We start from the raw sequence: 24012 nt of genomic DNA, 5'->3' as shown, positions 1-24012 counted from the left end.
GCACATTCTCCTACTATGGAGAGAATGAACTGGTAAGTAAATAAATAAATAAATAAATAAATAAATAAATGGGGGTTTTACCCATGGGACCAGGTGAACCAGGCTCTCCTCTCTGTCCAACACCATTTTCTCCCTTCTCCCCTCTGGCACCTCTTTCACCTGTAAGTCAGCAATAAATGAGATCATAGTTAGATCTTGTTCATCAGTTTGTCCAGTTTAACCAACAACAAACAAAATATATTTCAAGAAATGTAGCTGCAAAGCAAATAATAGCAAAGCTTTAAAGTACCTTTAGGACCTGATGGACCTCGAGGTCCTTCTGCTCCATTTTGGCCAGGCATACCAGGCTCTCCAGGTAGACCTTGTCGTCCAGGCTGTCCTTCTTTTCCTGGTGGTCCAGGTGGACCAGGACGCCCAGCTGAGCTTTTTATGTGTGTCGGCTGAAATTGGGCCATGAGGTAAGCCATCTTAGCTGGGAGTGCACAAATAACACACAGGGTTTAAAACACAGGGTCCTTCAATCTGTAGGTAACTGCTGAACTTGAAAAGAACCCTCTGAGCTCCTTACTTTGGCCAAATATTAAAGCATTTCTGTTATCCTGTTCAACTGAGTACAGAGTTCCATGAATGTCTAAACAAACATAGTGGATGAAATTCCCATTCTGCCACAGTGGGTACTTTCTGATCTCATAACCAACGGTCCTAGTCATGAGCTAACATGATGACATTTGTACAGTGGAAGCTTGATAGGTACTAACCTGTATGAAACTATGGTAAAATTTGATAGATCTTTATTTACCTAGTTAGAGCAGAAGTCTTAGGAATCATAGGAAATTTTGAAAAGAACCTCTGCCTCTTAATAGGTGTTGAGATTTGAACTCTCTCACACCTGGCTCACTAAGAGGTTAACTCATCTCAGTTTCCACATGATCAGTCTCACCTTGTAATTCTTTGGCAAGTTCCTCTTGAATTAATCTGCGTATGGATTCCATAGATGGAGTTTCTCCCTGAACAAACAACAAAGCCATATTAATCTCAGTATCTCTAATCCATCGAGCATCCACTGTGTCTAACAGCTCACCCTCTGTCCTGGAAGACCAGGCTGGCCAGGAGGTCCTGGGGGTCCAGAGGATCCCAATTCTCCAGGAGGCCCAGACATTCCCATCATGCCTGTGTGACCCTTCCTCCCTGGAGGTCCTGGAATTCCAGGGATTCCCGGTTCTCCAGTGGGGCCTTTGTCACCTTTTATGCCATTGTCACCCTACAGGAGAGAAGAACTTTACATGTTCTTGTAGGATTTAAATCTGGATTATCATGTGGTCCAATCAACAGTGCCTAAACCAATTGCTCTTTAATCATGTGGTCCAATCAACAGTGCCTAAACCAATTGCTCTTTAATCATGTGGTCCAATCAACAGTGCCTAAACCAATTGCTCTTTAATCATGTGGTCCAATCAACGGTGCCTAAACCAATTGCTCTTTAACCATGTGGTCCAATCAACAGTGCCTAAACCAATTGCTCTTTAACCATGTGGTCCAATCAACAGTGCCTAAACCAGTTGTCTTTTATTCATGTGGTCCAATCAACAGTGCCTAAACCAATTGCTCTTTAATCATGTGGTCCAATCAACAGTGCCTAAACCAATTGCTCTTTAATCATGTGGTCCAATCAATGGTGCCTAAACCAATTGCTCTTTAACCATGTGGTCCAATCAACAGTGCCTAAACCAATTGCTCTTTAATCATGAGGTCCAATCAACGGTGCCTAAACCAATTGCTTTCTAATCATGTGGTCCAATCAACAGTGCTTAAACCAACTGCTCTTTAATCATGTGGTCCAATCAATGGTGCCTAAACCAATTGCTCTTTAACCATGTGGTCCAATCAACAGTGCCTAAACCAATTGCTCTTTAACCATGTGGTCCAATCAACAGTGCCTAAACCAGTTGTCTTTTATTCATGTGGTCCAATCAATGGTGCCTAAACCAATTGCTCTTTAATCATGTGGTCCAATCAACAGTGCCTAAACCAATTGCTCTTTAACCATGTGGTCCAATCAACAGTGCCTAAACCAATTGCTCTTTAACCATGTGGTCCAATCAATGGTGCCTAAACCAATTGCTCTTTAATCATGTGGTCCAATCAACAGTGCCTAAACCAATTGCTCTTTAACCATGTGGTCCAATCAACGGTGCCTAAACCAATTGCTTTCTAATCATGTGGTCCAATCAACAGTGCCTAAACCAATTGCTCTTTTAGTCATGTGGTCCAATCAACAGTGCCTAAACCAACTGCTCTTTAATCATGTGGTCCAATCAACAGTGCCTAAACCAACTTCTCTTTAATCATGTGGTCCAATCAACGGTGCCTAAACCAACTGCTCTTTAATTATGTGGTCCAATCAACAGTGCCTATACCAATTGCTCTTTAATCACGTGGTCTAATCAACAGTGCCTAAACCAATTGCTCTTTTAGTCATGTGGTCCAATCAACAGTGCCTAAACCAACCACTCTTTTAGCACACCAGCATTTTACTCTTCAGGAATTATCCATTTTATAGCACACCATGTGTGGTCCTGTGATCACCAGCCCTGATCCTGGAGATCTTCTGTACCTTTCTTCAGAGAACAGTTTCCACCAGTATCCAACATCCCAGTATCCAATCCACCCAGCAATGAGCAGGATCCAGTGTGTTAGCAATGAGAACACGAGATGAGAATACTGTACCATGACAAATTAAGCATCTTGGACTAAACTATAGCCCAACTTCAATAAAGTTTCACCTTCTAAGTTTCTCACATGCTTGCTGACAGGCTGTGGTCATCTGACATGTTTTCTCACTCTTTTCATTAAAAATAGTCAGTTCTTGGCTGCAGTTGTGACAAACTGTACCAGACCCTCTAGCGAAGTGTGAAGGCTGGCTCACAAATCACTTTACTCTTCCAAACAAAACTCTTAAAGAAGGTTAAAAAATGGTTTAGAAGATGAAAACTGACACAGAGAACCATGTGAAAAACAGAGAGATGATTAAAGAAAGGTGGAAGGAAGGTGTACAATAAAAAAAAAAAAAACAGACGTTAGTATCCAGAAGCAGAAGAGTCTGATCTGTTAATGTTACTCATGATAAGTCAAAGTGAATAACCATCATGCGGAATCTTGCTAGCTCGATGCTACCTGTAGCTTCAATGTCTTATTTCATGACAGCTGTAGGTTTAATACTTCAGGCCATTAGTTTAATTTTATTTCATGAGCTGTAATAAATAGCTGAATAAACTGTATACATTGTGATAAAAATATTTTTTAAAACAATTTTAAGAAAATTGATTTCAGTGAGAAATGATTCAAATGAATGAACGGTGATAGCAGGGGCGGTTCTAGCCCTTTTTTAGGGTGGCTTCAGCCCCCTGTCTGTAATCTCAGCCACCCTAAAACTATAAGTATCATTTTTACTTTCAAAAATAAACAATAAAAATTACGTTAAAATGCAGGACAAAAGTCAAAAGTGCGTCTGTTCTGAGCCAAGACTGGCATCATTACATCATGCATAAAATTTTGTTGTCCACTTTTGCCATTTAATAATACCGTAACTTTTGGCTTACTATGTAATCATATAATGTATAATATAAAACTCTTCTTGTTTTAAATTCTCACTGAGGGCTAAAACCCCTAAAGATGAAACCCTAGAACCGCCCCTGGGTGATAGCATAACGCTAGCTTAACAATATGTGATTAACACATTGCTCATTTATTCTAATGTAAAAAGATCAACTTTTCCAGAAGATTCTGAGATAAGGACTCGCTGTCCGTTCTTACCTTCTCGCCCTTGTAGCCTCTTTCTCCCTGTTTGCCCGGAATGCCCTGAAAAACAGCCACTGTCATTCGTCTCGATCCGCTAACACCAGCCACACATGAATGAAGTGCGGGGAACATGACCACTTACCTGTTTGCCCTCGGGGCCCATGGGACCCGACGGACCCTGAAGGGGAAAAAAAAAAGGTAACAGGTTTTCACTTTAGATTAAAAAGTAGAATCTTACAAACGTTTAATTAATTAATCGTCATTTGTGGTTTATTGTGCCCTATACTGGACTGAATTCCCCTTTCTCCCAAATAGAAGTGGAGCAAATTTCTGGGCCAGAAAAAAAAAAGAAAAGAAACTTACAACCTAGCCAAATACAATGCATGATAGTGTTGCCAATCATAGCTTATATATATATAAGATAGATATTTTATACATATATTTTTATATATGTTATATGTTTATTATAGGTCCAAAAATTCTTATCAATATAAAGATATAAAAACTACGTTTATTAAATAAATAATTGCATCACTTAATGTAATAACAAAATGATTCATATAAATAGGAAATACATTTATTAATTAAAACAGTCATTATTTAGAATACATTTAAAGAGAGTATTAAAATTTTCATTTATAAAAGCTAAAAAATGTACATCATTTCATTAAATAACACAATTATTGATATAAATCTTAAATAAATTAATTAATTTGTTAATACATTTTCAACATAAAACATTAAACTCATTATTTAGATTAATATTAAAGAGAGTGTTAAAATAGTTTCAAGGTCATTCCTGATATGTTGAAAAGAACAAAATGAAATAAATGTTTTAATTGAAAATGTTTGTAAATCTGAACCAGCTGGTGTTGTTAGTGAAAACACACTTCGAGCCTGCGGCACCATAACTACTGTTTCTATTATAAATCATCACAATTAAAAATAATATCCAGTGTTAGAAACATCTACAGATAAAGTTTATGAGGTGGAAGATTTTAAAGGATCTAAGCTTCCAGTTCTCTTTAACTCCAGCTTCACTCACCGAAGGTCCTTTTGGACCCTCGAATCCGGGCAGCCCCGGGTTTCCTGTCTCACCCTTCCCTCCTGGAAGACCCTAATTTTCATAGAACATAAACATAAAGGATTTATTATGACATCTGTGTGATTTTTTACATTTCCATAAAGCACATGTGATAAAGAAGGATAAAGAGAGATTAGATCGGAACTTATAGAAAATAACATTAAGAAAGAAATTATAAAGAACACAAGAAATTATTTTGTATTATAATTACTTAGACAATTTACATTATATACAAAAATATGTTTACAATTTTCACTACAGAAAATACCTCTCCACACCACCAGAGGGTGACACAACCATTGTTTAAGCATCTTCTTTTGACCTTTGCTTCATTTCCCCTTTATTGAAGTCCTTGTATTTTTTTCTGTTTCTTTGTCTAGCTTCTGTTTATTCCATGTCATAACTTTCCAAAGCTAAGTGTCTCTGAATCGTAGATGTTTTTTAAAGCTGCTTTGGTTTGTTTACCCCTTATTCTTTTACACTGTGACATTTTTAAATAATAATAATAATAATAATAATAATAATAATAATAATAATAATAATAATGTGCCAATTATCCAAAATACCAATATTACAGTTTAATTATTTGACAAATAAAAAAAAAATTCTAGACGTTACGTACGACTAACATTCAAGATAAACTTTATTTTGTAGATCTGTGCATTTGTTTATTTGGCTGTTATTCATAACGGCCGCCGATGTGCTCATGACTCCTGTACAGACTCACCGGAGGTCCGGGTGGCCCAGATTTCCCCTGTGGTCCAGGGTCTCCAGGTTTCCCCTAAAATCCGATGGGGAGATGAAGTACTCAGATTATCACATTTTATAACATTTTTTTCCACATCCAAGTTCTTTTTAAATTCTCACCGTTTGTCCACTCGGTCCTCTGTGACCTTCAGGCCCCGAAGGTCCCATGATGCCCTACATAACACAGAAATGAAGAAAAAGAAAGGAATCTAATTCCATCTGTTTGCATTAAAACAGTTACTTTTGCAATAATGACCCTGAAGCTAATTTTGTACTTTTATTTACGGTTAAAGTGGAATGTTTGTGAAGCCTGTTGTCGCTTATGTTATATTTAATTCAATACTATTTTATGAGTCTAACGCTTTTAACAGTGGACATTGTCTCAAAAGCAGCTTTACAGAAACAGAATAAAAGTTTAAAGTTTGAAATTATTTACTTTTTATCTCTAACATTTATCACTAATGATCAAGTCTGTCAAGTCTGAGGTGACGGTGGTGATGAAAAATTCCCTGAGATTATATGAGGAAGAAACCTTGAGAGGAACCAGACAAAGTGAACCTCATCCTCATTTGGGCGACATTGAACAGGGGATAATGTTAATGTAAATAATGTCCTTTATACAACAGTTTATAGTCCAGTAGAACCAAGAGCTCCTGAGGAACTAACAGGTCAGAGTCATTACTGAGTTCATTACAGACTTAACACTAATTCCTTCCTGCTGATGTCTTCTGATGAACCTGAGCACAAAACTGACAGACGCAGTGGCGGATCAAAGAAGGTGTGATGGTCTCCAAGTGGTTCTGTCCACAGCTATCCCATGGGTCATGGGTTGTCCATGCAGATCTAATCCCAGCAGCTATACCAGTCATTCCCTACGATCCTCTCATTAATTATCTTCCTCTCTCACATCAGTCATGTGACCAAGAAACACCAACACTACATACAACACTACATTAGTTCCTGTGAATAAGCTCTTGCTATTGAAACGATAACATATTATAACAAACGTATTAACGTAAACCTGCGCAAAAGAATCGGACGTCGTGCAGGAGAACGGTTAAACTCACGTCTTTCCCAGGTGGACCCTGCTGTCCTGGTGGACCCTGTTTCCCTTCTTCACCCTGAGTGAAAAAGATTTCATTTAGATTGTGAAGATAAGCGCCGTTGAATTTCCCCATACATGTGCAGTTCAATACACCACACTTTTCCATTTCTTTCTCAATGCACAATAATAGAAGTACATTACTAACCTTCGACCCTGGTTCTCCAGACTCTCCTCTGTGACCTTTAAACCCCTGGATGAAAAGGGAAAGTGTAAAAAGAATTACCTTTTAGCTCTAATGCACAGAAGGTCAGTTGGTTAACCAAAGATGCTTACAGGAAGACCTCGGAGTCCATCTCTTCCTGGTGCTCCCGGTTCTCCTTGTTTCCCCTGTTGGGCAGATTGAACAGATTTGAATCTCTATGAAGTGCGGTTTCTCATCATACAGCACTGAAATGAAACAAAAGAAAGAGGGATCTCACCGGCTCGCCCACTTCTCCCGGTCGACCGTCTTTCCCAGGCTTACCCATGATTCCCTTTGCACAAAGAAAAGTATTTTACCAAGCAGACAATGAAGTCTAAGACATGAATGTTAAATGACTGTTAATTTTTTTTCCCATAATTTAGGAAATACAGTGCATTTAAACACCGATTGGTTAAAAGTGGAGATTATAGATTGTTTAAAAGGTTATTAAGAAAACCATTGAAGTGTAAATTCCTCACCATTAAACCTGGTAGACCAGGAGGCCCCTGAATTCCTTTTAGTCCCTCTTTACCCTGTTAAACACACACACACACACACACACACAACACAGTCATGAATTATCCAGACTACACAATACAGTCATTTCAATAACTTCTATTGTATTAGATGTTGTAGCACGACGAGCTATTTATATGTTCTGAAGAGTTTCACTTATGACCCAGTGACAAATCCCTACTTAATCTCATTTAATACTTAATATATAATAATTTAGTGGTTTTACCTTTTCTCCAGGGGGTCCAGGAGGGCCAGGGGGTCCTTGGTTGCCATCATTGCCCTGCAAACATTAACCATATTGAATTTATTATAAAATAATAATTATGAATTACTTTCATACAGTATAAAAGAAGATGTACTGTTTGCATATATGTATAACAATGTGGTGCATTCAGAAGTCATTTATTTCAATACATTTATTGACTTGACAATGATGGCGCAAATGACAATATAACCAATCAGATAACAGTTCCCACCCCTAATGACAGTGTAACCAATCAGATAACAGTTCCCACCCCTAATGACAGTGTAACCAATCAGATAACAGTTCCCACCCCTAATGACAGTGTAACCAATCAGATAACAGTTCCCACCCCTAATGACAGTGTAACCAATCAGATAACAGTCCCCCCCCCCTAATGACAGTGTAACCAATCAGATAACAGTTCCCACCCCTAATGACAGTGTAACCAATCAGATAACAGTTCCCACCCCTAATGACAGTGTAACCAATCAGATAACAGTTCCCACCCCTAATGACAGTGTAACCAATCAGATAACAGTCCCCCCCCCTAATGACAGTGTAACCAATCAGATAACAGTTCCCACCCCTAATGACAGTGTAACCAATCAGATAACAGTCCCCCCCCCTAATGACAGTGTAACCAATCAGATAACAGTTCCCACCCATAATGACAGTGTAACCAATCAGATAACAGTTCCCACCCCTAATAACAGTGTAACCAATCAGATAACTGTTCCCACCCCTAATGACAGTGTAACCAATCAGATCAAAGTTCCCACCCCTAATGACAGTGTAACCAATCAGATCAAAGTTCCCACCCCTAATGACAGTGTAACCAATCAGATAACAGTTCCCAACCCTAATGACACTCTAACCAGTGGGTGGTTATACTATGAACATTGTTTGTTAATGTCCAGTGTGGCAAATAAAAGACATTAACAAACAACCCCACTCACTGTTCATATGGGGAAGTCGTGGCCTAAGGGTTAGAGAGTCTGACTCCTAACCCTATGGTTGTGGGTTTGAGTCCCGAGTCCCCGAGCCACGACTGAGGTGCCCTTGAGCAAGGCACCGAAACCCAACTGCTCCCGGGTGCTGAAACCCAACTGCTCCCATAAATGGCTGCCCACTGCTCCGGGTGTGTGCTCACGGTGTGTGTGTTCACGGTGTGTGTCTTCACGGTGTGTGTGTTCACGGTGTGTGTGTTCACGGTGTGTGTGCACTTTGGATGGGTTAAATGCAGAGAACAAATTCTGAGTATGGAGACAGACTTAGCCGTATGTCACTTTCACTTTCATTTGCATTACACTAACGCTCTCATTTACATTTACAGCATTTAGCAGACGCCATTATCCAGAGTGACTTACATTATCTCATTTTTATACAACTAAGCAATTGAGGGTTAAAGACCTTGCTCAGGGGCCCAGCAGTAGCAGCTTGGTCGACCTGTTTAGTTAGACCTTACGCACCCCACAAACCCCTCACACACACTCTACACACTCGTGCCATCTGGCAAAAAGTACCATAGCATTCGAGCCTCACAACCAACAGTTGTTACCAAACAAATACACACACACTTGCACGTTCACTCAATCGCTGTTTTGTACAACATACAGAATGCACACTGGTCGGCGCTATCTTGTGTTTTTTTTGTCTTGTAGTGTTTTGTATTGTCTGCCTGCACTGTCTCTCGTCTAGGTTGCCATACAACTTACTTTCAGTCCTTAGCTCTGTGTATGTTTCTCTATAGTATGTAACACCATGGTCCCTGGGGGAACGTTGTTTCATTTCACTATGTATTGCTTCAGCTATATGTGGTTGAAATGAAACTAAAAGCTTCTCGACTTGACTTGACATGACTTGTAGTTCCCATCAGAATCACTCAGCTCACACGTTCTCATCCAAAATACCACAGTAACCAGATGACAGTTTATGCCGCTAATTACACGGTAACTAATCAGACCAGATCCTCACCAGGGTTCTCAGTAGTAATGACTGAGTAAACAATTAGACTAGACTACAGTCCACACACTGAATACGATGGAAACCAATTAGACCACAGAGACCCCCAGAAACACAGATACCCCCAAGTGAGGCAACAACAATCAGAAATGTATTAGCATATAAGCATTAGGCTTTTTTTTTTGTTGTTCTTGTTGTTGTTTGATTTTTATTTGTTTTCTCACTGGGGAACATGTAAATTAGACTGTGGAGAAGTTGCCAGATTATTAAAAAAAACAAACAGAACTATGCAAATATATGCTAATCAATGGCGATGGACTTTACAAAGAGACTTACAGGTTGACCCATTGTTCCAGCTACACCCGGATAACCAGGAGGCCCTGGGGGTCCCTATAAAAATGTAAAATATAAAATGATAAAACGGTTCAACAGTAAAGAGTTCAAACATCCAGTGTACTGTACATGCTGTATAACTGAGGGATGCACTTGTACCTTTTCACCTTTATCTCCAGCAGCTCCTGGGGAGCCTTTGTCACCTTTCACACCCTGAGTTTATAACAGAGATTAGATTACAGGTCATAACAGCTGTAAATCATCGTGTATTCAGTATTATAACTGGGACTGCTTCATTACATTCATAGCAATTAGCCTTAGCATGATATTTATTTTAAAAAGTATAGTTATAAACAAACTAACTTAAAATGTGTTAATATTAAAATGCTAATTAAAAAAAAATATATATATTTATTTTTAAAAATACATATATATATATATATAATTAAATATTGTTAAATATTTTTTAGAGGACACGAGACCTGGAATTAACAAGACGCTATGATGATATTCACTTTTATATAAGATATACTGTAGGTTCAGATTATTATTAACAAAAGTTATGTTTATGTTACTATTAGGTTGTGTTTGGTGTGTTCTGTTTTCTCACCCTGCTTCCCTCAGCTCCAGCTGGTCCCGGGGGTCCGACAGGTCCAGGAGCACCCTGAGAACAACAAACATCAGTCATAAAAAAAATTATTATTATTATTATTATAATTATTATTCCCGTATTCCCCTTAAACCATCATGTTCAGTAACTTCAGTGAAGGTACTGTAGTAGGAATAGGACGTAGCAACCCGGTGGACTACACAAGGTCGAGCTGTACCACTGTGAACACTACATCTATGTAGAGCAAGAAGCCATTTTTAATTAAAACACATCCTGCAGTTTTACCGGATATCCATCCTGTCCGTTTTTCCCTGCCGGTCCAGTAGGGCCTTTTTCTCCTGGAGCTCCTGAGATTCCTGGTGGTCCAGCAGGTCCAGGTGGACAGTTTGAACAAACGCCCTACAGAACAAGAACACACATCTCAATGCAATGAGGAAGAGTAACGAATACCACTGTAAAATATAGGCATGGAAGGAAGGAGAATGTGTATGATGGATGGATGGATGGATGGATGGATGAATGGATGTATGTATGTATGTATGGATGGATGGATGGATGGATGGAGAATGTGCACGATGAATGGATGGATGGATGAGTTTATGGATAATATGCCTGATGGATGGATACATGGATTAGTGGATGGATGGATGGATGGATGGATGGATGGATGGATGGATAGATAGATGGATGGATGGATGGATGGATGGATGGATGGATGGAGAATTTGCATAATGGATAGAAAGATGGACAGATGGATGAGTGTGTAGCCATTACCTTCAGGTCTAACTGAGATAGATCTGCAGCTTTACCCTGTCATAAACATAACAAACATTAAAATGATGGCAATACCCTTAATACATCACACACACACACACACACACACACACACACACACACACACACACACACACACACACACACACAAAACAGGACATTCTCACTTACCGGCTCTCCCTGAGATCCTTTATCTCCAGGTCTTCCTGGTAAACCCTGAGCAGATCAGAAGTATATGATATAGATCTGTATGGCTGCTCTCTGTGCTTTACTGTGTATTTTAAGTGCTTACGTTATGTCCAGAAGGTCCTTGAGGTCCAGAGACCCCCGGTGGTCCTCTTGGCCCCTACAGCAGCAAGACACAGAAGAAACAGACCCCCTTCATCAGGAGACACTCTTACACACCTTGTGTAGTGACCAGTGAGTGGATGGGTGACTAGTTGGATGGATAGATAGATGGATGTGATTACATGCACAGATGGACCATACCGATTCACTGAGCGAGTGTCAGGAGGTTAACGTGTGATGTCTGATGATGAGGATGATGATGAAGGATGGGTGGATGTGATTACATGGATTGTTAATTGATGGGTGGATGTACTTTAGAATGGATGGACGGATAGACAGTTTGGTGGTTTTTAGTAATAAATAAATAGTGTTTTATAGACTAATCAGGTAGATGACTAAAACATCAGCATGCTGCTTACCATTGCTCCTACTAATCCAGGTGGTCCTGGTGGTCCCTGGTGAACACACACACACACACACACACACACACACACACACAAAATGAAAAATTGGAACAAACTGCATGTGTGCCTTTTCAAGTTTGCAGGTACATGTGAAATCTAGTTAATATCTGCATATGTCATATACTGTATATTATAATCTATATATGCGTGTGTGTGTGTGTGTGTGTGTGTGTGTGTGTGTTTGTTTACAGCTGGTCCGACGGTTCCCTCTCCCGGAGAACCTCTGTCTCCTGGCATCCCTTGCATTCCCGGATTTCCTTGTGGACCCTATAGTGAACGCGCACACCCACACACACAAACACACACACACACACACACACACACATACAAACACAGACAAAACACACACACCGCATTAACCGCATTACTACAGGATACATATATTACATCTAACTGCTGAATCAAGCTACAGTATATTGTTACTGGAATTACTACAGCAGTAAGAAATTACAGTTATTCCTCCATTACTAATTGCAATATTATAACTCACACATCATTGTACTGTAAGCTGCTTCGGCTGGAAGTCATTTTGTCGGTTCGATAACAATTCAGAGTAGCGAGAGTTTAATGAGAACATAGCAGAACCTACAAAACCATCCCAAACATACCTTCAGTCCTGGAACTCCAGGCAATCCCGGTGCTCCTGCATCCCCCTGTTATTAAAGAGCACATTAGAAGTGTGTGTACTGTTGTACTATACACTGTCAGTATAGAAATCCCCCTAACACACACACACACACACACACACACACACATATATACACACACCCCAGTGTAACAAGTCCTCAACCAGCTGTGTTAAAATGTAATACACACTCTACTCTTTGTTGTAACACTAAACTAAATTAGCAAAAAAAATAAATTTATAACCTACAAAACTCTGACTATTAACTATATTCACTGAAATGTGATGTGACTTATTAATGAATAATGTATTAATTTAATGTTATACCTTCACTCCATCTTTTCCTTTCCCTGGTGGTCCTTGATCACCTCTTAGACCAGGCTCTCCAGGCAAACCTGGGTGGCCTATTGGACCCTCTTTACCGGGGTCTCCCTAGAGTGCAATCAATCAATCAATATATCAATCAATCAATCCGCATCACAATACAATTCCCAGTATGTATGGATGGATGGGTGGATGGATGGATGATATAATTGTACTGGATGAGTGTACAGGTGGATAATACATTGATAGATGAATGGATGGATGGATGGATGGATGGATGGATGATATAATTGTACTGGATGAGTGTACAGGTAGATAAAACATTGATGGATGGATAGATGGATGGATGGATGGATGGATGGATGAATGAATGGATGGATGGATAAATGGATGGATGGAAGAATGGTTGGATGGATGGATGGATGGATGGATGGATGGATGGATGGATGGATGGAAGGATGGTTGGTTGGTTGGATGGATAATATAATTGTACTGAATGAGTGTAAAGGTAGATAATTAATGGATGAAAGGATGGATGGATGGATAGACTGATGGTTAGATGGAAGAATACATGGATGATGAATAGATCTATGAATGGATGCTAAAAGTAATTAAATTGCATCTCACCTTTTCTCCTCTCTCTCCTGCTATTCCTGGTGGTCCGATGCTGCCTGGAATTCCCTGAAGGATGAAAGAATGATGATGATGATGATGATGATGATGATGATGATGATGATGATATTAAGTTATTGATAGAAACACAGACACATACAGAATAACTTAATCTACTGTATATAATAAAGGTTCTGTAGGAACTCAACAGTATGTAGAATGTAGATTGATACAAGCCTAAATCATTCACTAAAACATGAGCACAATCTCATTTGCATATCATTTGCATTAACGTACCACGTTGCCGGGCAGTCCCCGTTGCCCCTGAAGGCCGGGCAGCCCTGGTGGACCCTGAAAATTAAACACGTCACACAACAGATGTTAAACACCTCATCTTGATGTACAGACATGAGATCAGAAGCATTTCATGGTGACACCACATGGTGGTGCTCAGTGACTTCATTGGGATGATCTCATACTCAAGATCAAAGGAACATCTCAGTGACATCACATGGAATGTTAACAGGGAAAAACATCAAAGGCAGGTCACAGTGACATCACAGGTAAGATGTAGGACACATCCTGGTGACATCACACACAATGTAAAGTGGACATCTTAAAGAAAGCACGGGAATGGGGAAAAGGTTTTATTGATGACATCACACATAAGATAAAAGGCACATTTTAGTGACATCACAAGAACGATGAACGGGCAAGTGTTGATGACATCACATGTAAGCTCAAGAAAATAGGCACTATTTAATGACATCACACATACAAAAGGAAATTATTCTTTCCTCATTCTACAAAAGTAAACGTATTAGTCAAACTCACCGGTTCTCCGCTATTGCCTGGATCTCCTTTGGACCCAATGTCTCCTTTAACTCCCTGTTCAAACAGAAGTGTGAGACATTTTCCAGCAGAAAGATAAGACATGTACAGAGACTTTGTGTTCCCTGAGAGTGAAGGTGCAGGTTTAGTGCTGTATTTATAATCAGTTACAGAGTTCAGGTGTAGCTCTGTGCATCCATCAGCACCACAAGAGCACAGGAGATAAACCCACTGCTACTGTATATTTACATTTTACACAACATTATCAGATAATGTGAAACACTGAGAAACATGAAACATGACCGATGGCAAGCGCCTGATCGTTTATCCTTACCGGGAGTCCGGGCTGTCCTCTGACGCCTTGCTCACCAGGAAGTCCTCTTGGGCCCTGAACAGATCCGAGGTGATGTTAGCAAAACTTCAGATCAACAAAAAGTTTCAATAATCATCATTCTTATCACACGAGATAGGAATCGTTTGCACCGGGTCTCTACAGCTAATGCAGCTAACTACTGTGGAGGCCAACAGCTACCAGTTTATCATGACGCACTAAATGTGGATGTCTCCTTAATCTTTGTGGAGTTAAGCAGACCTGATGATGAGGTTTCTGACCACAAGGACATTTATAGTTTAATTATATAGAATAAAAATGAATGAGAAAAAGGCTGAAAAGAAAAGATTTACTGTGACCACACCTCCTTCAGTGTGACTGACAGGTACAGAGGACACACCTCCTTCAGTGTAACTGACAGTCACAAAGGCCACGCCTCTTTCAGTGTGACTGACAGTCACAAAGGTCACGCCTCTTTCAGTGTGACTGACAGGTACTAAGACCACGCCTTCTTCAGTGTAACTGACAGGTACAGAGGCCACACCTTCTTCAGTGTGACTGACAGGTACTAAGACCACGCCTTCTTCAGTGTAACTGACAGGTACAAAGGCCACGCCTCCTTCAGTGTAACTGACAGGTACAAAGGCCACGCCTTCTTCAGTGTGACTGACAGGTACTAAGACCATGCCTTCTTCAGTGTGACTGACAGGTACTAAGTCCACACCTTCTTCAGTGTGACTAACAGGAACAAAGGCCACGCCTTCTTCAGTGTGACTGACAGGTATACAGTTAAACTTTATGTCCGTCTCTCTGAATAGTCAGACTTTATCCCCCCTCTGCTTCCCTCTAGTGCTCAAAAAATTCATTGCACATATTATCATAAGTTAAATCTATATAAGAATTCTATTTTATAAAAATCTATTCTAAGATTTTCTATTTAGAAACTGTCTAAAACACATAAGAAACATAAACAGCACAAAGAAGATTATATAAGAGATTCTGACAGTTAATATTGTGTTAATTGCACTGAAGAAAATTAATCAACACCTCTTGACCAATCAGAATCCACCTACTTACCACCTCTCCTTGTTTTCCCTGTTCTCCTTTCTCTCCTTTCTCTCCAGGTTTCCCCTGTAAGAGACATCAAAAAAATCTGATATGATACACAAACATCTAAAAAGTTTCACCCAACATTTCATAGTGTTATAGTTTTTTACAACATTTCTTCCATATTCAGTGATAAAGTGCTAAATAAGGCACTGGCAAAAAATGAAGGTGATTGGACAGAGAAAGACTCTCACAAAGCCAATCGCAGCCCAATATGCAAATAAAGAGAATGTTTAATTTACATATCGATCAAATTCGATTTCTTGTCGAGTCGAAAGCTTCCTTACTGTCATAAAAATACATATAATATAATAATGAGACTATGATTAGCCCTCTAGGAGAACCCTGAAACGTTTAAAGTAGAACCATACAACTCTAGAACCCTTCACGGTGCTTGTATTATCTCTCTGGTGGAACAATTGAGGTTTTGATGTACAGTATAACTATTAAACTGAGTATTCCTTTATTAGACAGGTTTCAAAACAAATCTCTTTTTAGGAAGTTAAGAAAAATGTATTATTATAGAAAGCCTTAAAGAGCATGTAAAGAACCTAAAGAACCCTTATACATAAACATGAATAAACATCTTACAGCTTCAACCTCATCAAGAAATCCTTACTGGGGTTTATGAATATGCAAATAGAAACACGAAATACATTTGCATACTGGACTGTGATTGGCTCCTATTTTTATGATGCAATAACACTAAAGCCTGTCACATGTTCTACAGTGATATAAACCGGAGGACTAAAGGAAGATGTGAATGAATGCTGCGTTTGTGTCAGTCATTAATAACGAGTTTAGTAAACAGATGGAGAAATGAAATGAGAGTGTGAGGAGATGGGTGTGAATACATACTGGCTCTCCAGGCTCAGGAATCACACTGGCAACCTGCACACACACACACACACACACACACACACACACACACACACACACACACACACACACACACACATAATATCGACATTATTCTAATCTATTCTATGTTATCCTATTTCATCGTCTATCAGTTTCACTTTGAATTCACTTTTATAATATTTATATTTTTATTATAATGAGTAAAAGGCTGAAAAGAGACTGTGTGACTGACAGGTACAGAGGACACGCCTACTTGAGTTTGACCGACAGGTACAATAGCCACGCCCCTTTCGTACTTCTAGACTTCATTTGGGTCTCACTGAATATTTGACTTTATTCTCAGCTTTATTCTCGTCTCTGCCTCCCTCTAGTGGTCATTAAAGCCCAGTTTCACTTTGTAGTATTTTATTCACTGTCAGTCTCTATCTATCTATCTATCTATCTATCTATCTATCTATCTATCTATCTATCTATCTATCTATCTATCTATCTACCTATCTATCTATCTATCTATCTATCTATCTATCTATCTATCTATCTATCTATCTATCTATCGACTCACGTCTCCTGGGGTTCCTGGAAGTCCTCTGGGTCCAATTTCCCCCTGTAACAAAGAGAGTAATGATCTATTCACTTCGTAAATACAGATGAACTAAAGATTTGAACAGAGCAGGAGCTGCACTGGATTTGACTTTGTCGTGATGCAGTAATGAAGGATGTGAGATAAGTGCTGAAGAACATCGTGACTCATGACAGACTCCAGCGCCTCACCTTGTCTCCTTTCTCCCCTTTCGGTCCGACATCGCCGTCTTTTCCTCCCTCACCCTGCAGAGGAAGAAACAGGAAGACTGCAGTCCATCACACGCCCTGATAGTGATGTGGACTCTGTAGGAGTGAGAGGTGTGTGTGTTCCTACTGTACCTGCAGTCCTCTTTCTCCTCGCGGTCCCATTACACCAGCCTCTCCAGGGAGACCTGTCTCACCCTGACAGAGAGACAGACAGACAGACAGACAGATGTTTCATCATCAGAGCTCTTAATATGATATCTTTCAGATGATTTCGGTCATCAGTGAGAGCTCACCCGGTCTCCAGGTGGTCCTCGGGGTCCTGGAGGTCCTTCATCACCCTAAATAATACATCGATATAACTGGTTAATATTAATGAAAGATAATTAACTGAACTGAGACAGAATTTAAACCAGTATTACAACAGATCACCTTTGGACCCGGTTTTCCAGGGAAACCATCCAGACCCGGTTCACCTCGAGGTCCCTGAAAAACATTGATTTATTTTACTGTTTCATCTAATAAGCAGAAATAAAAATATTCCAATAATTGAAGTCTATTTCTTAAAGTGTATTAAAGTGTAACAGTGTAAAAGTTTGCGCACCCCATTTTAAATGTATATTTATTCTCAGATCGCTTGGAAGTTTAACGGGGAGAACATGCAAACTCCACACACACAAGGCGGAGGCGGGAATCGAACCCCCAACTCTAGAGGTGTGAGGCGAACGTGCTAACCACTAAGACAACTTGCCCCCCTTAATAAAAAACAACTATACATAAATTATTCTCTATGACACAGACTATAAAAATTAAATTCTATTCAAAAATAAAAGTACATTAAAAAAATGTCACACGTGTTTATAGTGAGTGAAGTATGATGATTGTTTATCATGAAGGGTTTGGAAAAAACATTTACGATTTTTGTTTTTGTGACATCACAGTGCGGGGGGGGGGGGGACTTACTTTATCTCCGTCATTTCCAGGTTGACCGTCAATGCCGTCCTTCCCTGGCAGACCCTTTAAAAACACACTGTCATTTAGTTTCCGATTCCCTTTCTGTGTTTTTAACACTCACGCTCTCTCTTTCCTGTGACTTACAGGTTTTCCGGCCTCTCCGAGTTTCCCAGGGTGTCCGATTTCTCCCGGTAATCCCTGCAGAAACGATGAAGATGGCAAACAAGAGTTAAAGAAGAAATCTGAATGTATACCTTATCCTTATTTACACTGGAGCTCGGGTGTGATTTTATTCCATTATTATAAAAATGTGATATAAATAAAAATAAACTTACAGGAAATCCAGTCTGACCCGGACTCCCGGGGGGTCCCGGGGGGCCTGCGGGGCCCTAAACAAACACACACAAGCAAACAAACATCTAAACAAACATAAATTTCACAGCATCTTTGCTTTATAATGATTTATTCTTGCTTTTTAATACAGAGAAAAATCTCATATAAATTAAATAGAAATATTGAAGTTTGAAATTCTTATTTATTTATTTATTTATTTATTTATTTATTTATTTATAAACCTGGTAATTCATCCTATCTTCAAGCAGCTACGAGGAGTAAATGGTACAGTAACGTCTTCCTGAAAGCTCCACACCACACCTCTATCACAGACTGTCTCCTGTCAGGACTTGGACATTCTCTACAGGGACATCAGGGGGACTAATGGTAGCGTGTCGTCACGTGTTTTCATCCTTACTCACCTGGTTTATAATTGATCTATTATCATGTCTGTTTATTTCCTCCTCCTTGCGTAAGTGCTTCACAGAGTCCTCGTCTCTCCCTCGGTCTCTCTGCTTACTGTACTTTCACTCTTTGTCCACGCGGTGTTATTTTAAAAGTTGTCCAAATCAAAATTTTTTTCAAATCAAATCAGATTTTATTTGTCACATACACGTACTGTACATACAGGGTACGACATGCAGAGAAATGCTTTACGCGACTGTCCGGTATAAGGATACAAATATACCAAAATAATAAAATAATATAAAAATAAAATAAAATAATAATAAAATTATAAAAAAAAGTATGAACTATAGGCGGAGAGTGGGGTAAGATGAGCCATGTGGATCTCCAGGCATGGGAAATTTAGACAGAAGTACAATGAAGACATCTACAGGGCAAGTCGTGGCCTAATGATTAAAGAGTCTGACTCCTAACCCTAAGGTTGTGGGTTCGAGTCTCGGGCCGGCAATACCACGACTGAGGTGCCCTTGAGCAAGGCACCGAACCCTACCAACTGCTTAAATGGCTGCCCGCTTCTCCGGGTGTGTGTTCACGGGGATGTAAGAATGCACCTATTCCTGGGAGCTCTCACACTCAGAAGTGTCATCATGTGGGATGGGAACATCACTCTCCTCAGAGCTGCTGTACACTAGGATTTTCTTCTTGGACTTTCCTTGTTCCTTGACGCTGGTTACTCGTTTTCCCTTCAGTTTTTTTTTTTTACTCTTTTCATGTTTTATTTCTATTGCCTGATTTTCAGGTGTATCAGTCAGGATCCTTGTCTTCACCCACTTTATCTTTGTCTGTGCCCCAGGCTGCTGACTTTTAGGGAAGGGTACAGTAGAATTTCAGTGGGAGACACATACTGTATCCAGGGGAGGTGAGGAGTGAATTTACCCCACATGTTGAAGAACATGCCTGTGAAGGCAACTCGGCAGAGGTGGAGGTTGAAGCCATGGGTTGATCTTCTTCAGAACCTCAGGGTTTGGTCTGTCTGACACCGTTGATGGTTCAAACTCTGCAAAGTATCTCTGTTGTAAGGAAAAATCCTTGTGGACCTGAATCCAGATCAGATATTCCATGATGTCATCGGTGACATGAAAGCCTCGTTCACACATACAGGGATGTGGTACAGTATATGCTGGCTGTTTTGCCTGGGTTAGTTAGATCTCATCCAACCATCAAGAGCTCTGTTGTAATACAGTAAGTCTTGAATGGACCATAGACACTCTTGTCCAGAGGCTGAGATGTGGATGAGATGTGTGGGGTGGAATTGTGAGCAGAACAATCCTTTTTCTCTTTGCTAAATCCAGTGCCATCAGTGACATTGTGGTTATCAAGGAGTAGCAGTACGAGATGGTCAGAGGAGCACATGGTATGCTGAACTACTTTAGATGTTCAAGGATCTCCGCAAAGGTGTCTTCATCGATCCAAATACTGGTTCAATTTATCCCATATCATCTGCCTCACTTTGCCCCATAGCCACCATTTGGGTTAAAACGGCCTAGCATTGCAATTCAAGCTAACCTTTAGCTTAATGATTCACATGGTTTTATGTTGACAAATCACCAACATGTACCATACACATCTTTGGACCTCTCTCACTCACTCTCACTCATTTTCTACCGCTTATCCGAACTTCTCGGGTCACGGGGAGCCTGTGCCTATCTCAGGCGTCATGCGGAGTGCCAACGGACTGGACGGAGTGCCAACCCATCACAGGGCACACACATACTGTCATTCACTCACACACACACTACAGACAATTTTCCAGAGATGCCAATCAACCTACCATGCATGTCTTTGGACCGAGGGGAGGAAAGCGGAGTACCCGGAGGAAACCCCCGAGGCACGGGGAGAACATGCAAACTCCACACACACAAGGCGGAGGCGGGAATCGAACCCCCAACCCTGGAGGTGTGAGGCGAACGTGCTAACCACTAAGCCGACTAATGCATAAAATTAACTTTAACAAGCAAATAAGTGTTTTTGTGGGGAAAAAAAACAACTTATCTCTTGTCCCATGTGCTTCTCCTCTTCACAACAAATTAGAAATGATGGTGTCCTTCAGAATGTATGGTCAAATGACACCAAATTTGCATAGTTGCTTAGAAACAGGGGGTGGGTCAAATTACCCACTGGGTCATCTTACCCCACTCTACCCTATAAGAAAACTATTTAAAAAACTATAAAAAATAAAAAAAAATAAATAAAAATACAATAATATTTATAATAATAATAATTATATAATATTTATAATAATAATACAAATAAATGTACATATAAATTTTTTTTCCGTGTCTGTTTTTGTAAATATAATATAATAAATCTATTCTTATTATCTGATGACATCACCGGCTCGGAAGTGTGTTGGAGCTTTTGATCTTTTTATTTTTCCTAAGATTTGGGTGATAGTTTGAGAAAACACAGATAGGGTTTAATATCACTGCTGTTCTTACCGGTGGTCCAGGAAGTCCATCAACTCCAGGAAGTCCTGCCTCTCCTTTCTTTCCCTAGACAGAGGAAAAACACACGGTGTTTTTGACAAGAAAGAAAGAAAGAAAGAAAGAAAGAAAGAAAGAAAGAAAGAAAGAAAGAAAGAAAGAAAGAAAGAAAGAAAGAGCATTGAGGAAAAAAATTAAAAAAGAGTAAAGACAAAGAGACGAAAGCAAATAGGAAGGAAAAAGTATAAAAAAAATCTAAAAAGCAAAGAAAAGATAAGAGAAACTTTTTCTGCCACCTGCTGGACAAATGCAATATTTACACTTTATTGAGAGATTTTCTCGCACTTTTGAGAAAGCACGCACTCACATTTACACTCACACACATTCACACTCGCACTCACATTCACATTCATATTCACACTCGCACTCATATTCACACTCACACTCGCACTCGCACTCACATTCATATTCACACTCGCACTCATATTCACACTCACACTCGCACTCACATTCATATTCACACTCGCACTCACACTCACACTCGCACTCACATTCATATTCACACTCACACTCACACTCGCATTCACATTTGCACTCACATTTACACTCACACATTCACACTCGCACTCACATTCATATTCACACTCGGACTCATATTCACACTCACACTCGCACTCATATTCACACTCACACTCACATTCACACTCACACTCGCACTCATATTCACACTCACACTCACATTCATATTCACACTCGGACTCATATTCACACTCACACTCGCACTCATATTCACACTCACACTCATATTCACACTCACACTCGCACTCATATTCACACTCACACTCACATTCACACTCACACTTGCACTCATATTCACACTCACACTCACATTCATATTCACACTCGCACTCATATTCACACTCACACTCACATTCATATTCACACTCGCACTCACATTCATATTCACACTCACATTCATATTCACACTCACACTCACATTCACACTCACACTCGCACTCACACTCACATTCACATTCGCACTCACACTCACATTCACACTCGCACTCACACTCACATTCATATTCACACTCACACTCACATTCACACTCACACTCACATTCACACTCACACTCGCACTCGCACTCGCACTTACATTCATATTCACACTCACATTCATATTCACACTCACATTTACACTCACACTCACATTCACACTCGCACTCACACTCACATTCATATTCACACTCACATTCATATTCACACTCACATTTACACTCAAACTCACATTCACACTCACACTCGCACTCACATTCACATTCGCACTCACATTTACACTCACACTCACACTCGCACTCACACTCACATTCATATTCACACTCACACTCACACTCACATTCATATTCACACTCACATTCATATTCACACTCGCACTCACACTCGCACTCACATTCATATTCACACTCACATTCATATTCACACTCACACTCACTCACATTCACACTCGCACTCACACTCACATTCATATTCACACTCACACTTGCACTCACACTCACACTCGCACTCGCACTCACATTCATATTCACACTCACATTCATATTCACACTCACACTCATATTCACACTCACACTCATATTCACACTCACACTCACTCACATTCACACTCGCACTCACATTCATATTCACACTCGCACTCACACTCACACTCGCACTCACACTCACACTCGCACTCACATTCATATTCACACTCACACTCACATTCATATTCACACTCACACTCGCACTCACATTCACACTCACACTCACACTCACATTCATATTCACACTCACACTCGCACTCACATTCACACTCACACTCACACTCACATTCGCACTCACATTCACATTTGCACTCACATTTACACTCACACTCATTCACACTCGCACTCGCATTCGCACTCACATTCATATTCACACTCACACTCACATTCATATTCACACTCACACTCACACTCACATTCATATTCACACTCACACTCACATTCATATTCACACTCACACTCACACTCACATTCATATTCACACTCACACTCACATTCATATTCACACTCACACTCACATTCATATTCACACTCACACTCACACTCGCACTCACATTCATATTCACACTCACACTCACATTCATATTCACACTCACACTCACACTCACATTCATATTTACACTCACACTCACACTCACATTCATACACTCACTCACACTTACACTTGCAAAAATTCT

At 39.9% G+C, this 24012-nt stretch overlaps 1 protein-coding gene across 1 annotated transcript in view; it reads right to left on the bottom strand.

Moving 5' to 3' along the window:
• The window catches only part of col22a1 (collagen, type XXII, alpha 1), a 70252-nt gene that overhangs the window by 1148 nt on the left and 45092 nt on the right, over nucleotides 1-24012 (bottom strand). The window contains exons 24-64 of the mRNA XM_047820142.1: nucleotides 21774-21827; nucleotides 18873-18926; nucleotides 18682-18735; nucleotides 18547-18600; nucleotides 18016-18069; nucleotides 17880-17924; nucleotides 17719-17781; nucleotides 17569-17622; nucleotides 17360-17401; nucleotides 16795-16827; nucleotides 15907-15960; nucleotides 14833-14886; nucleotides 14502-14555; nucleotides 13965-14018; nucleotides 13683-13736; nucleotides 13059-13163; nucleotides 12715-12759; nucleotides 12296-12373; nucleotides 12062-12097; nucleotides 11647-11700; nucleotides 11526-11570; nucleotides 11355-11390; nucleotides 10866-10979; nucleotides 10581-10634; nucleotides 10130-10183; nucleotides 9974-10027; nucleotides 7658-7711; nucleotides 7395-7448; nucleotides 7154-7207; nucleotides 7008-7061; nucleotides 6880-6924; nucleotides 6697-6750; nucleotides 5750-5803; nucleotides 5610-5663; nucleotides 4844-4915; nucleotides 3941-3976; nucleotides 3814-3858; nucleotides 1082-1261; nucleotides 941-1007; nucleotides 290-472; nucleotides 82-159 (exon numbers count right to left, since the gene is read on the bottom strand). Of these exons, the coding sequence (XP_047676098.1) occupies nucleotides 82-159; nucleotides 290-472; nucleotides 941-1007; nucleotides 1082-1261; nucleotides 3814-3858; nucleotides 3941-3976; nucleotides 4844-4915; nucleotides 5610-5663; nucleotides 5750-5803; nucleotides 6697-6750; nucleotides 6880-6924; nucleotides 7008-7061; nucleotides 7154-7207; nucleotides 7395-7448; nucleotides 7658-7711; nucleotides 9974-10027; nucleotides 10130-10183; nucleotides 10581-10634; nucleotides 10866-10979; nucleotides 11355-11390; nucleotides 11526-11570; nucleotides 11647-11700; nucleotides 12062-12097; nucleotides 12296-12373; nucleotides 12715-12759; nucleotides 13059-13163; nucleotides 13683-13736; nucleotides 13965-14018; nucleotides 14502-14555; nucleotides 14833-14886; nucleotides 15907-15960; nucleotides 16795-16827; nucleotides 17360-17401; nucleotides 17569-17622; nucleotides 17719-17781; nucleotides 17880-17924; nucleotides 18016-18069; nucleotides 18547-18600; nucleotides 18682-18735; nucleotides 18873-18926; nucleotides 21774-21827 (2536 nt within the window). The remainder of the gene's footprint in view (nucleotides 1-81; nucleotides 160-289; nucleotides 473-940; nucleotides 1008-1081; nucleotides 1262-3813; nucleotides 3859-3940; nucleotides 3977-4843; nucleotides 4916-5609; nucleotides 5664-5749; nucleotides 5804-6696; nucleotides 6751-6879; nucleotides 6925-7007; nucleotides 7062-7153; nucleotides 7208-7394; nucleotides 7449-7657; nucleotides 7712-9973; nucleotides 10028-10129; nucleotides 10184-10580; nucleotides 10635-10865; nucleotides 10980-11354; nucleotides 11391-11525; nucleotides 11571-11646; nucleotides 11701-12061; nucleotides 12098-12295; nucleotides 12374-12714; nucleotides 12760-13058; nucleotides 13164-13682; nucleotides 13737-13964; nucleotides 14019-14501; nucleotides 14556-14832; nucleotides 14887-15906; nucleotides 15961-16794; nucleotides 16828-17359; nucleotides 17402-17568; nucleotides 17623-17718; nucleotides 17782-17879; nucleotides 17925-18015; nucleotides 18070-18546; nucleotides 18601-18681; nucleotides 18736-18872; nucleotides 18927-21773; nucleotides 21828-24012) is intronic.

The sequence above is a fragment of the Tachysurus fulvidraco genome, chromosome 10, assembly GCF_022655615.1.
Source record: "Tachysurus fulvidraco isolate hzauxx_2018 chromosome 10, HZAU_PFXX_2.0, whole genome shotgun sequence".
NCBI classification, from domain to species: Eukaryota; Metazoa; Chordata; class Actinopteri; order Siluriformes; family Bagridae; genus Tachysurus; species Tachysurus fulvidraco.
The sequence above is the reverse complement of the archived record's forward strand: the minus strand, read 5'-3'. Positions and strand labels throughout refer to the sequence as shown.